The sequence below is a fragment of the Schistocerca nitens genome, chromosome 11, assembly GCF_023898315.1.
Source record: "Schistocerca nitens isolate TAMUIC-IGC-003100 chromosome 11, iqSchNite1.1, whole genome shotgun sequence".
Classification (NCBI taxonomy): Eukaryota; Metazoa; Arthropoda; class Insecta; order Orthoptera; family Acrididae; genus Schistocerca; species Schistocerca nitens.
Window position 1 is genome coordinate 46,959,956 of NC_064624.1, and position 15,690 is coordinate 46,975,645.

Sequence of the window (15,690 nt, forward strand, 5' to 3'; positions counted from 1 at the left end):
CTTTCCGGCAGTCGTTCTCCTCGCGAACCATACGAGACTGGAACAGGAAAGGGAGGTAATGACAGTGTCACGTAAAGTGCCCTCCGCCACACACCGTTGGGTGGCTTGCGGAGTATAAATGTAGATGTAGATGTAGATTCGCTTTTCGCCGGTGTTATACAGAACGATGTTTGGGAAACCTCCCACCTGATAAGCACTCCAGTCACTGGAGCAGTGCTCTAGAACTGATCGGAATGGCTTCTTCTAAGCGATCTCCTTTAGCATGTGTCGCACTTTCCTAAGGACCTTCTAGGTAATACTTTATTACACTGATAGAAAAATAATATCGCAACACCAAAAAATAGTTAATGTAGAGTGATGCAATTTCTGGAATATATTTTTGTACGGAACATATTTAAGTGATTAACACAGCAGGATCACAGGTCAACTCCAGGTGTGGGTCCATTGTGTCTAGCCCGCAGACAGGTTGGTTGCAGGACCTCAGCCGGCCGGTGTGGCCGAGCGGTTCTAGGCGCTACCGTCTGGAACCGCGCGACCGCTACGGTCGCAGGTTAGAATCCTGCCTCGGGTATGGATGTGTGTGATGTCCTTAGGTTAGTTAGGTTTAAGGAGTTCTAAGTTCTAGAGGACTGATGACCTCAGATGTTAAGTCCCATAGTGCTCAGAGCCATTTGAGCCATTTAGAACCATTTGCAGGACCTCAGCTGGTCTCCTTGTAGCCAACTCGGGCACCACTGACTACGAGGCAGTGCCAGCTTTCATCAGACAACACTACAGGCGGCCACCCTGATTTCTATCACATCGTTGTGTCACTGTGGTGCCAACTGCTGCTGCAGGTGTAGTACGCTGTGGCAGAGCCACATACATAACGTGTAAAGTGACTCGTTCCACATCATTTCGACAAGACAATAGTTCAAATGCTCCATGGAAAATGTGACTGACTAAAAACACTGCAGAGCCAAAGAAACTGATACACCTGCCTAATATCGTACAGGGCACCAGCGAGCACGCAGAAGTGCTGCAACACGACGTGACGTGGACTCGACTACTGTCTGAAGTAGTGCTGGAGGTATCTGATACCGTGAATCCTGCACAGCTGTCCATAAATCCGTTAGAGTACGAAGGGGTGGAGATCTCTTCTGAAGAGCAAGTTGCAAGGCATCCCAGATATGCTCAATAATGTTCATGTCTGGGGGGTTTGGTGGCCGGCGGAAGTGTTTAAACTCAGAAGAGTGTTCCTGGAGCCACTCTGTAGCAATTCCGGACGTGCGGGGTGTCCCATTGTGCTGCTGAAATTGCCCAAGACCGTCGGAATGCACAATGGACACGAATGCATGCAGGTGATCAGAAAGGATGCTTACGTGTGTGTCACCTGTCAGAGTCGTATCTAAACGCATCAGGTCCCCCATATCACTCGAACTGCAGACACTTCACACCATCACAGAGCCGCCACCAGGTTGCACAGTCCCCTGTCGACAGGCAGGATCCATGGATTTGTGAGGCTGTCTCCATATCTGTACTCGTCAATCCGCTCGATATACCATTGAAACGAGACTCGTCCGACCGAGCAATATGTTTCCAGTCATCAACAGTCAAATGTCGGTGTTGATGGGACCACGCGAGGTGTAAAACTTTGTGTCGTGCAGTCATCAAGGGCACACGAGTGGGCCTTCGACTCCGAAAGCTCATATCGATGAGGTTTCGTTGAATGGTCCGCACGCTGACACTTGTTGACGGCCCAGCACTGAAATTTGCGGTAATTTGGGGAATGATTGCAATTCTGACACGTTACTAGTCTTCAGTCGTTGGTTCCGTTCTCGCAGGATCTTCTTCCAGCCGCAGCGATGTCGGAAATTTGATGATTTACCGGATTCCTGAAAGTCACAGTACACTCGTGAAATGGTCGTACGGTAAAATCCCCACTTTATCGGTACCTCGCACATACTGTGTCGCACCGATCGTGCGCCGTCTGTAACAAGACGTTCAAACTCACCTAAATCTTCGTAACCTGCCATTGTAGGAGCAGTAACCGATGTAACAACTGTGCCAGACACTTGTTGTCTTATACAGGCGTTGCCAACTTCAGCGCCGTTTTCTGCCTGTTTACATATCTCTGTATTTGAATACGCAGGGCCGCGCGGTTTGAGGACATATGTCACGGATTTCGCGGCCCCTACCACCGGAGATTCGAGTCCTCCCTCGGGCATGGATGTCTGTGTTGTTCTTAGGATAAGTTAGTTTAAGTAGTGTGTAAGTCTAGGGGCCGACGACCACAGCAGTTTGGTCCCTTAGGAGTTAACGCACTTGAATACGCATGCCTATCAATGTAGGTCTCTTTTAAGTTTCAGTTTAGCTCTCCTGGATATACCGTGTGCAGCCGCAACGCTTAGGTGTGTCGTCTAGACGAAAAATCTCGACTCCAGCGCGTCCGATGATACGGCGCGGAGAAGCGAAAAGACAGGAGGGAATGGAGGATGACGACACAGGGCTGAACGTGTCCGGGGTCAGAGGTCAGCGGCTGACCTCTGCAGAGGCGGCGAAAACACCGGCTGCCGCGGTCGCAGGGAGCCCTGTCCCTGGCCTCCCACACGAGTGAAGGCAGAGCCGAGGCGCAGCGAACGCGCGCTCTGCCGCTACACGTGCGTGCGTGTGAAAGTTTAATGTGGAACTTCTGAACTGACGAATGTACAGGGTGAAGAAAAATTCGCAGGCTCGGACTTCGCAGCGCGATTCCTCACATACTCGCAATACGAAAATGTCTCTCACAAAAATTTCGTCCTGCGTTTATTTCGGGCAGTAAATGGACGTTAAAGACTACCGACACTATAATCACATGTACCGTAACTGCCTGTGTCAGAATACAGAGAGCACTGCTACGCAGTTGCAGCAGTGGCCCGTCTTTGGATGACATACAGGAGGGCGAGGTTTCGACTCTGCGTCGACGCATATTTGTTTTTATTTGCTAAAAGTAGTCTGCGTGGCACTATATCTGACGCCTTAATCGTCACACAGCGATCACTGTGGGTCTTGTACAAAAAAAAATTGAGGTTATGTAGTACGAACACAGAAATGGAAGTACAATGACTTTCATTGGCCAGCTTTTAAAGAAGTCTGTTGCACGTCGTGGACGCGAATTCTTTCACACCACTGCAATTGCCACATTCCAAACCTGTTTTCTTTGTACTCTCCCCTAATGGTCCCATCGAAATTATTTGAAAACCACGTTGCTAGCCCTACTGGTGGCGTAAGGCTCTAACGGATTGTAATGGACTTGAGTGCAGCATGTATAATATCTGGTATTAATCGATGGACCATTGGGGCATGGTACACAGAAAACGGGTTTGGAATCTAGCTGATGCAGCCGTGCGAAGCAATTCGCGTCTACGATAAGCAAAAGATTTCTTTAAAAGTTGGCCAATGAAAACGATTGTATTTCCACCCATGCGTTCGCAATACGTAACTGCAAATACTTTGTAGAAGACACAGTGTAATCGCTGTATGACGATCAAGACGCCAGATACCGTACCAAGCATACTACTTTCAGCAACAAAATAAATAAAAAAAAAAAAGAAATCAACAACACAGAATCGAACCCTTGGCCTTCTGCATGCTCTACCCAGAACACTGTCTAGTGGACCAACTTCACAGCAATACTGCGATATGCTGACAGAGAGCCGGCCAGAGTGGCCGAGCGGTTCTAGGCGCTACAGTCTGGAGCCGCGCGACCGCTGCGGTCGCAGGTTCGAATCCTGCCTCGGGCATGGTTGTGTGTGATGTCTTTAGGTTAGTTAGGTTTAAGTAGTTCTGAGTTCTAGGGGACTGATGACCTTAGAAGTTAAGTCCCATAGTACTCAGAGCCATTTGAACCATTTTTTTGCTGACAGAGATAAGTTACTGTTCACACGATTACAAAGTTGCCATATTGCCGACCTCTAACGCACATTTACTGCCCGAAATATGCGCAGGACGTAATTTTTTGAGAGACATTTTTGTATTGGCAGTATGTGAGGAATCGCGCTGCGAATTCCGAGTGCGCGAATTTCTCTTCACCCTGTATAAAACTTATTCTGACATCGTAAGGTGAAAAGCTCCGTGCAGGGTAACAGAACTATGTTAAAATTAAATTTTGAAGGAAATATATGAATCTCACGCTATACGATGCGAAATCCCAACTGGCTAGTACATCAAACGATTCGCCTGCGAAACAGCAATCCGTTTTCAATGAAATTTACATGTGCTATTTGACTGCAAGACAAATGTCTCAGATTAAAATGTTGACCCTGAATGTTGTTAATCTTTACCTTCAGAACTATTATTCTAATTAAACAGCAAATGGACATAAAATTTAACGCATCTGTCTTTCTGATAAAACTGCTTGAAAACCTAGAAGATTGCACTCTCCTCAAATCTTTTATTAATATCAAACCACTGACCTGATACTGATATTTTCACAGACACATTCCGACAATCACTCTACCTTACAGTGGATGAACTGTAATGTTAATTAAATTTGTTGGCCTACCTTTACGCACGGAACGTTTGTCTGCTCTGCAACCTTTCGCCATAAATAATCATGATGTGACTGTCAAAAACCAAATTTCATTTACCGTACTTGCGATGTGCAATGCAAGGCGGTATCTTACCACTTTTTATAAAAATGCTTCTGCAACACGCAACTCGCGATGTGCAACGCGAGATTGCAAACACATTGATAAAGGTAAAGAATGAGAAATAAGGAATTAAACTTAACGACTGATAAACACTTCATTAAGCAATAACAATACGCCTTTTCATAAAGCACTCACAACTATACGAGTTATCAAAACCTAGGCCTATTTTAACAATGTTCCAGTGTAAAATTACTTTCCTTGGCACTTGTTTCAGTTATAAGACAAGGCCATGTGCTTAATTACAAAATTCCTATAGCATACCACAACCATACGCAACGTTCTAACAATAAGAAACTACACAGTTACAAATATAAAACAAAACTGGATTACCTTAAAAGTTCCTGTTATTGTTTCATTAATATTAGCTCAAAATCTTCGGTATTCCTCAAAACGCATTATTACAAAATCCTTCTTAAATAATCCAGAGCAGCTTCCGTCCTTTTCAAACCGAGTTTAGTGCCAGACTGTCCACCTTTGGTCTCAAAACACAGACTTAACAAAGACTGTGATTATATCGATACTACAGATGCTGAGTACATTTATCAGATTCGCAACTCAACTTCGTTCACACTTATGGCCGAAATTTCTAGAAAATCGACATGGCAGATCGGATAGCCCCCTTGCACATGCTACGGAATCCACCTGTCCGTGTGTGACGGAGGCTATTTCTCGTACCAGTCACTGCTCCCCCTCCCCTGGTCCACTGTTGGTAAATACCCGCATTAACACAAATTTTTCGGATTGTCTCTTCGTGGTCATTTCGCAAAAGGTGTGTGCAATATGTTGTCAGACTCTGCCCAGAAGGTACTAATACATTCACTGAATGCTACAAGTGGTCCGTACGAACTAGAACTGCCAACTATCCCGTATATTCCGGGAAATCCCGTATATTGATTTAAATTGGACGAAAATCCTGGCTCACGTGTTTTACACTATGTATTCCGTATTTCCTGAATCTTTTAAATGAGATAATTATTGCTCTTGGTCATTTTATTTCCTTTGTTTTCCTCCCACCCTCCGCTTGATGAATTTAGGCTCAGCAAGCGTCCTCTTTGCATGGGGCCCCCAAAACCGGATTTCGTAAACCGATTTCCAAATACCCTTCTGGGTGGTCGTGTAAACACTTCGAAGATCGATTCTGGAAATCCGCTTCTAGTTGCGAGTTTTCCAATTCCGCAATCGATTTACCCTCCCATGTAAACACAACCGGTTTGTAACGTGCTTGGACTGTCGGGTTTCGTCTCGTTATTAAAAACTTTCGGCTAATATGGATGGAGTGGCTTAATGTACAGTGAAGGATATGTAGAAATATTAGTACGAAGCTGTTTACACCTCGTCTAAGTGATGAGAAATAGCGATTGTGTTTACTATATCAGACTGTAATAGCGGTTTTCCAGGCGCCATATTTAACTGGGCTAGCACAACCGCTTCGGAACTTAACATGTAAACACGGTAGCGAAAAACGGTTTCCGAAATTCGGTTTTCGTCTTTCGAAAGATGTATCACATGTAAACGTAGCGATCATGATTTCCGCGCGGGGTAGCAGCGTGGTCGAGGGCGCTTTGGCACGGTTCGCGCGGATACCGCCGTCTGAGGTTCCAGTGCTCCCTCGGGCTTGGGTGTGTGTGTTGTCCTTAGCGTAAGTTAGATTAAGTAGTGTGTAAGCCTAGGGACCGATGACGTCAGCATTTCCCATAGAAACTTACCACCACCCACCCATGATTTCCGTTCGGTGTTGCGTCGGCCAGATACTTCTCGATGCGGGCCGAGGTGTTCCTCTTTCACTGTCGCTCAGTGGTTGTACTTGTGTTCTGGGACGACAACGTGTACCAGTTAGGCAGTGAAATATTTTCCAAAGAGTGTTGCTGGTGAGTATACTGTACAAGAAAACTCGCCAAGAAAGAGAATAAAAAAAGTCATGTGTGTATCGCACTAACTGGAAGGAAACGCACTCGTGGATTTCACACGTAAAGAGTAATCGTCATGAAGCACATTGTTCATTTAGCAAAGGGCAGATTATTGTTACGAGGAGCCTGTGAACGAGTGTGTCGAAAACGGCGAAGCTAGTCGAATGTTCACGTGCCGCAGTCCTGAGATAGAAGGACAGTGAAATTATCATCAGGCGCTAAACGATTGAACGTCCACGACTCTTCACACAGTGTGCAGTCCGGAGGCTTGTCTGCTCTGCACAGCAGGACAGGTCCTGATGTGTGGCATCTCTGTCGATAGGTCACAGTGCTGGTGCACGCACAAGTGTTTCAGAGCACACCGTTCATCGCACATTGTGGAGGGTGGAGCTGCGCAACATGCCACCCCTACATGTTAATATGCTGACTCAACAGCATCGTCAATTACGACTGCAGTGGGCACGGAACCGTCGGGATTCGACCCTCGGTCGATGGCAACGTGTCGGCTCTTCGCGTGAATCACATTTTTCCTACACCAGGTCGCTGGTCGTCTCCACAAACGCCGTCATCGAGGTGAACGGAGGACCGAAACGTGCAGCGCGCCAGGGAAGCGGGCTGGTGGGGGCAGTGTTGAGCCGCGGGAGACGTGGGAGGACCTGAGGCAGTAGTCGAAGACACGCTGACAGCTGCGAACCACCAGCATCCCTTCATGCCTGATGTCCTCCCTGACGGCGATGTCGTCTTTCAGCGATATAATTGTCCGTGTCTCGGAGCCAGAACCGTGGTACGGTGGTTTGAGTAGCATTGCAGTGAACTCACGTTGATGTCTCGGCGACCAAATTCGGCTGATGTGAATCCTATGACACCCATATGGGTCGCTATAGGGCGCCATCGCCGCGTTCGCAGATGGGCGGCCCGTTATTTACGCGAATTACGTGACCTGTGCGTAGACATATGATGCCACATAGGCCTACCTCCATAAACCTACCAACAAACTGTCAGATCCCTGATAGGCAGAGTAAGTCATGTATTTCGTTCCAGAGACGGACAAACACGCTATTAACCAGGTGCTCTTAATGTTTTGGTTCATCAGTGTCTCGTTTCAGTTTTTCTCAGCAGACATCCCTTTACCTAGATGTATAATTTTGGATAACTCGAAATGCGTTATACTAAAAATATTTGACTTCCGTTTCATGTACTGGAACGTATTCATAAAAATAAAAAATTGTCAGAGTAACGCCATGAGATACGACGGTCAGTGAAAACCTCTTAACTCCAATTTGTTAAGCCGACTGGTGAGGCCGAGCGGTTCGAATCCTGCCTCGGGCATGGATGTGTGTGATGTTCTTAGATTAGTCAGGTTTAAGTAGTTCTAGGGGACTGATGACCTAAGATGTTAAGTCCCATAGTGCTCAGAGCCAATTGAACCTTTTTTTGTTATATTTTACTGGTGAAGCAATAACCCTTCCTTAAAAAATAATATGAAGTGAGCCACAAAGTTTCTGCATACACTGAAGGGGCAAAGAAACTGGTACAGGCATGCGTATTGAAATATATGTAGATATATGTAAACAGACAGAATACGGCGTTGCGGTCGACAACGCCTTTATAAGACAACAAGTGTATGGCACAGTTGTCAGATCGCTTATTGCTGCTACAACGGCACGCTATCAAGTGAGTTTGAACGTGGTTGGTTCAAATGCCTCTGAGCACTATGCGACTTAACTGCTGTGGTCATCAGTCCCCTAGAACTTAGAACTACTTAAACCTAACTAACCTAAGGACATCGCACACGTCCATGCCCGAGGCAGGATTCGAACCTGCGACCGTAGCGGTCGCGCGGTTCCAGACTGTAGCGCCTAGAACCGCTCGGCCACCCCGGCCGGCTGAACGTGGTGTTATGTTCGGCACACGAGCGATCGGACACAGCATCTCCAAGATAGGGATGAAATAGGGATTTTCCCGTACGACCATTTCACGAGCCCGGTAAAACATTAAATCTTCGACAGCCCTGCGGCCGGAAAAAGAACCTGCAAGAACGGGACGATTGATGTCTGAAGAGAATCGTTCAGCGTGACAGAAGTGCAATCCTTCCAAAAATTACTTCAGATTTCAATGACGGGCCATCAACAATGTCAGCGTGCGAACCATTCAACGAAACATCATCGATATGGATTCCGGAGCCGAAGGCCCACTCGTGTACCCTTGATCACTGCGCGACACAAAGTTTTACGCCTCGACTGGGCCCATCAACACCGACATTGGACTGTTGATGACTGGAAACATGCAGCCTGCTCGGACGAGTCTCCTTTCAAATTGTATCGAGCGGATGGACGTGTACAATTGTAGAGACAACCTCATCAGTTCATGGGCCCTGCACGTCAGCAGGGAACTGTTCAAGCTGGTGGAGGCTCTGTAACGGTGTGGGACGTGTGCAGTTGGAGTGATATGAGACCCCTGTTACGTCTAGATACGACTCTGTCAGATGATACATACGTAAGCGTCCTGTCTGATCACCTGCATCCATTCATGTCTATTGTGCATTCCGACGGAGTTGGTGAATTCCAATAGGACAATGCGACACCTTACACGTCCGGAATTGCTCAAGAGCGGCTCCAGGAATACCCTTCGGCGTTTAAACACTTCCGCCGGCCACCAAATTCAGCAGACACGAACATTACTGAGCGTATCTGGGATGCCTTGCGACTTGCTGTTCAGAAGAGATCTCCACCCCATCGTACTCTTACGGATTTATGGACAGTCCTGCAGGAGTCATGGTGTCAATTCCCTCCAGCATTACTTCAGACATTAGTCTAGTCCATACGACGTCATGTTGCGGCACTTCTGCGTGCTCGCTGGAGCCCTTCACGATATTAGGCAGGTGTATCAGTTTCTCTGGCTCTTTAGTGTAAATGAGTGTGTAGTGGAAGTATAGCTGTTGACAGATGAAAGAAATCCTTGCAGTTGCAAATCTCTCTTTGATTATAGAGTTACTTGTTACCGTTATTACGAGTTTTCGCAAACAGATGGAGAGAAATCCATGCACTTACAAATCTCTCTTTGATGCCTACCAGCCGTATGTTAAAGTAAGATATCTTTCAGGAATGACAATGAGATTAAAATACTGTAAAGTTGTGTCTTCGTGCGTGAGGAGAAGGGGCGACTGAAATCATCGCACGAGGTTGCAAAATCCCCTGCCAACCGGCTCTGCATGTCAGTCCCATTCGGAGCACTTGAAGTCACCTACCTTCTGTTTCTGATAGTTACGGGCATCCGCGATCACTAGCGGCCATTTTTCTCCTATTTATTGCGCTGTACAGCAGACTTAATTTAATTTCACATTTCCCACTACAAACGAGAACCATACTTGAAGGTGATTGGCCCTGCAATGAACATTTACAACTACATGTTCCCGACTTAAGATTAAATGGCTCTGAGCACTATGGGACTCAACATCTTAGGTCATAAGTCCCCTAGAACTTAGAACTACTTAAACCTAACTAACCTAAGGACATCACACACACCCATGCCCGAGGCAGGATTCGAACCTGCGACCGTAGCAGTCCCGCGGTTCCGGACTGCAGCGCCAGAACCGCTAGACCACCGCGGCCGGCGACTTAAGATTATACCGTAGCAGTTCATGCGTAACGCTCGCCTGTCAGTTGGCAGTGCTGAGCAAGAAATTCCCAATCATCTGTGCTTCTACATTCTTCCCCCCCCCCCCCCGCCCCTTCAAAGCGGGTAGGCTATTGTACCTGTGCCACTTGCATCTCCCGTGACTAACTCTGCCAATTTTGCACGTGGTTACAGTACTTGTTATGGATATTGTCTGTTTACATTTGTGCACTCTACGATTAAAGCCTTAAACCACAGTTTTATTTGTGTATGAGGGCGTTCCTGAAATTATTCAAATTCGTCGCGTAATCTCCGAAGCGACGAAAGCCTTCTGCCTAAAAGCTTTTAACTGAATTAAAAGAGTTAGCAGGACACTTTATCGCTTAAAGTTAGCCTATACGCTGCACTGAGTATTCTAATGCCTAATACCAAAGTTCATACGTTTATGAGAGGAGGGCAGTATAAAATTTTCAAATAATTTCGTATCAAATAACATACATCATAGCAGATGAATTATTGGAGCTAAACACACAATTCTTTCCACACTACCCAGAAATTACCATAAAAAACCACATGCAGAGTTTCATGAAAACAACTTCTGCACTTTTTGAGAAATTGGTACGTAAAGAGGGACTGATTTTTATACTTTACATTTATTAACTTATTATTTTTAAATTTTGAATTCGAAAGCCTAGAACCATGAAAATTTACACCAATGTTGTTTTAGATATGTATCATATATTGTAAGATGTTCATTAAATTGCCCTTAGAACTTTAAGGGGTATGACGATTTATTTATCTATTTATTTATTTATCTATTTATCTAATTTCTTTCAGTTAACTCGTTAAAAGTGATAAATGGAAATGAGCGTATGGCATGGGTGGCCAGTAGGCCCCATCTGGGGAAGTTCGGCAGCCAAGTGCAAGTCTCATTTCAGTCGACGCTACATTGGGCTACTTGTGCGCTGGTGATGAGGATAAAAGGATGAAGAAGACAGCATGAACAGAGAAAATCTCTTACCCGCCTGGGAATCGAATCCGGGCCCGCTTGCATGGGAGGCGAGTACGTTACCACCCAGCTCAAATGCCGACTGTTAGAAGTGATAACGGGGTATAATAAATAGGAGCTGGCCAGTGCATGCATACCGAACAAAGGAAAGAGTGAAGAAAGGAACTTTCACGTCCGGTCGACAGCCAAAGTTATTAGTTTGCTTGAAGGCAAGGGTGCCTGGGCAGCCGTTTCTATGACTCATCCCGCCATCTGCGTAAAAAGTTAGAGGACACCACGGAAAACCCAAACTTGGTGGCTGGTCCAGGGACTGAACCCGGGTCCCTCAAATCCCAGTCGAGCCGCTTTGCCACTACATGAGCCCTGGTCGGCCTCGCATATGTGTCGAGGTCCATATATATGACACTGATCAGGCCTCTGGAGACGTACGCAGCTCCAGTCTGGAGATACGCAGCTCCTACAAGTCCGCAGATCATACAGAACAAGCTGCTATGCATCATTAGCAACGCTCCATGCTACACCCGCACCGTGGATATTCATACTGAATACCGCCTTGGAACCCTCAAGGAAGTATTCAGAGTCGCCACACGACTATACAGGAGCTCTAGACGCTCGAACAATCCTTTCATCCTTGCTCTGGAAACTAAGATCACAACCATAGGTGGAAGGATAAGCGGCCAAAGACACTCCTAGCTAGGGTATAACCACCTATCATTCATTTCATTTCCGTGTCCGGTCAGCATTTCCAAAAAATAGCAGTTGCGATAGCTTTGTCATTTCCTTCGTAAACATCTTGTATTGAGCGCGGGTTATCCAGGAGGGGGCATACAAATAGATGGCTCCTATCTTCTTCAGCCCCGTAGTCGCAAAAGGTGTCAGTGGTCGCTGGAAGGATTCCCTACTTCTTCAGGTTGGTCTTGCATCGGGGGACGCCCACTCTTACGCGATTGAGGGACCTCCATACGGGGTATTGTACGTGAGCTCTTCGATGACGAGCTAACATACACTCAAAAGCGGCAACGTTGAAAAGCCCCTGCCAAAACATTGACTGAATACGCCAGCTTCTTTCAAAGCCGACCAACAGGCTACAGGAGGAAAGCCGACAAGCCACACGCTAGGCGCAAATTGAGACGCGTATAGCGCGTGTGGCGCGGCGCGGCGCAGCCCGCATTTTTGTGGCTACACAGGTTCAGATGGGAGCGCGCAAACTGGGACGCGACGCGACTGGGACGCGACACGCGTCTGGCCCAGGTCGTGCGGCGTTGTGGTCGCGGCAGAGTTTCTCGCGCCGCGCGCCACGCGAGCGCTGAGGGAGGGGAGAGGCGGGGAGCGGGAGGCAGTCCCGACTTATGCTCACTTCGGCAGGGCGGATATGGGCAGCGGAAGTATTGCCCATCCGAAAAGTACAGCGTTGCAGTGTATTGAATTTTATTGTCACTGAGTAGTGTTTCGTTTTTCGCCGTCTCTTTTCGTTAGTACATAATAGTTTTCAGTTGCATATATCTGTCTATTTTTTCGTCTTGTCTATTCTTTTGTTATGAACGATGCACAGTTCAGTAACTGATGTGCCATTAGCCACTGGTACTATATCTTCTGCCTCCACAATGTTTTCAGATCGTAAGAAGGGACAGATGATTTATCGTAATGGTAGCGAGTAAGAAACTAAGGAATATTATAAAATCATGTGATCTAGAAGCAAGGCAGGAAAGTAAAACAAGGTTATCCACTTGCTGTCTGCTATGCTGATATGTCTGCGATCTGTTACAAAATGTCGAAAAGGCGTAATTTCCTCAGGTATGATCCCTTTGTGCTCCTGGTAAAAGACGTCCAATATCCGAAGAACATAAGTTCCACTGTCATTACTTGGACACGGATGTGATAACAGACATTTTACTACATACATATGGACATCACACTATCAGCATTAATAAACTAATTATACAACAGGCTACACAAATGAAGAGGTGGTCGAAATTATTCCAAAAATATGAGTATCCTGAAAGAGCGTGGTATTTTAATATATTTAATGTGTTGAAATGTATTGCTAACAAAGGTAGATCTACTTTAATGACAATGTTTTTCGAACGATGTGGACTCCCGCTCATAAGACACACCTGGCTAGCCTCCGCATTTCTGTCCCAAGCTCCATTCTCAGCTGCTGACAATACACTGACCAATGTATTGTGCGACGGATACATTGCTTATTTTTGTCCACAACAACTATTTTATTCTCGAATCACACGTTGTCAGTTTGACAAGCCGTAGGTGAGTAACCGGCATCTGGTATGTGCCTGTCATTCCGCCTGAAGAGTGCGCTCTCCATTATTTTAACACCGCTCAGATGGAGAGAAGTAATAAAATCCTGTGGTAGGTTTCTATTCTGGTCGTCCAGTGTTAAAAATACGATGGGTTATGGGGATTCAACCAAAATTCCAACAGAACTGGCGATTTATTTTTGTATGAATTGTTAACCTTTTCTCATTCGAAGAAGCATCATCATTTATGAGCAACGCTCATTTCTCTTGTTAACAGGTGTAATTGTACTTCTTTTCCAAAAACACAGTACAATTTGCACTAACGCATCTTGTAGCAGCTATTACGTCAGATTTCTGAAACAGATTGTCCCATTAAACAAGTAGTTGGCGACCAGAGAGCTCAGTAGCTTACGAAAAACCTCATCGTGTCGGTTTACAGTGACATAAGAGAAGAAATATCATGTTTATTTGCGTATTAGCTGTCGATAACTGTTAAAAAATTAGAGTCCCTGGAAAGAAAACATAAAATAGGAAGTATAACTTCCGACATATCTCCATAGATAAGAAAGTTCTGTTTATCAATTGGCAAAATACTCACCTCCTTATGTCCTATCATTCGCCAAAATCTCGTCTCGATATCTCGAGCGTATTAGGAGCTATGAGGGATGTTGTGAATATTTCATTCTCGCAGGCGTGAGATCGGTAGTGAGCGCGCGACGTAGGATCCATTTTCTCGAGATCGGGGAGACCTCCTCCCAAGTCTAAAGAAAAATTCAGTGTGTTGGCTAAATTTCGCAAACATGCGGTGAAATACGGGACAAAATGCAAAATCATAGCGACCTTTACTTTTCATTGCAAACTTTTCGAATTTTGCTTAGCGTCTTAATAAAATGTGTACATCACAAAAAGTATGACCTATAGCGAGACGATGAGCACTTCGCCACGTAGCTGACACATAGTGCCGCAAGTAAGGGAAAAATCAAATATTTTTACGGAATAATTTCTGCAAAAGGAAGATTACCGTGTGCCCGCGCTTCGATTCTGTCAGTACAGAGCGTCGCTAACTGGCGCGTGCAAAGTGTGCGTACGCGTCTCAGTATGCGAAGCACCAGCACGGCACGTGCGGCACGCGCGTGTCTCGCTGTAGTGTCGTGTCACGGCATACGCGCTGTACACGTCTCAGTTTGCGCTTAGCCTAACGCACAAACAAATCGCAAACACTATCCTACACTGTGGATCCGATATATGACCTATCGGACACTAAACGATAATGAACCCATATGTTACAGGTATGCTGATGCTGACCGAGAAGCCAACATCGTCACCCAGCTGCAGCCGGCGAATGACATCGCTCCACAACGTCAAAGGTATGCGCCTGCATGATATCCACTACTAACAAAGCCTGCCCTTGCATGACCTGTCGCAGGCAGCAAGAAATCCGCTAGTGCTCTTACAACCCGACCCAACCATCGCAGAGGATTTTTTCCCTTGACTCTTGCCTTGATACACTTTTCCTCTGCACTTCAAACCGTTACCCTTCGTTCAACTTTCGACCCAATCTATCTCCAGATGAGCGCGTATTAATGGATAACCGTAACGCAGTACCCACATCCTGCGAGACCCCACTTAGTGAAAACTAGCCAATATGCAGAGACGGCAGTAGGTCTGTTCAGTTGCCCATCATGTCGGTGTGGGCGTGGAGGGGCTCCACCCTACTAAAAAATAAAAATAATAAAAAAATGCATACGTGTATGAGTGCGGACGCGACTCTCCATTTTCTTCGTCTTCCTTAGAATACGCACTAATAATACATCGAACAATTAATTTATATCGCTGTATTAAATTTCAAGTAAGAACTACAGCACTTTTTTCGTAAATTTTACCAGAATATTTTGTGCGACCTAGTACTAGGCCACGATTTTCTCGTCCTCGAAATTTCAGCTCACTGAATTACTTGAAAACAAAAGACAAAATTTCTTTTACAATACTGCAGATTTCCCAACAAGTGACTGAAATGATAGCTTGTGAGTCGACGCCACTGAAATCCTGTCTTCCACATGTATAAGCGTATAAACGCCACCGCCAAGACCACAGTCTCCATGGGTTCCAAGACCGATACCATGTATTTTTAATTATGATTCTAGAACTCGGCCTGCAATTCTAAATTCAGAAGTGTTGTGGTATTTGATAGAAAAAGTACCCATACAAACAAGAAAGATTGATTATCCTCGTGA

General features: G+C 45.8%; 1 protein-coding gene across 4 annotated transcripts in view; it reads left to right on the forward strand.

The window, feature by feature from the left end:
- Positions 1-15,690, forward strand: part of LOC126212971 (neprilysin-2-like) — a 245,010-nt gene that overhangs the window by 46,804 nt on the left and 182,516 nt on the right. For 3 of the 4 annotated variants that reach the window (XM_049940505.1, XM_049940504.1, XM_049940502.1), the window contains exon 2: positions 14,746-14,823. The exons of the other annotated variant lie outside the window; for it this stretch is intronic. In XM_049940505.1, coding sequence (XP_049796462.1) covers positions 14,746-14,823 — 78 coding nt within the window. The remainder of the gene's footprint in view (positions 1-14,745; positions 14,824-15,690) is intronic. 4 annotated transcript variants of the gene reach the window in all.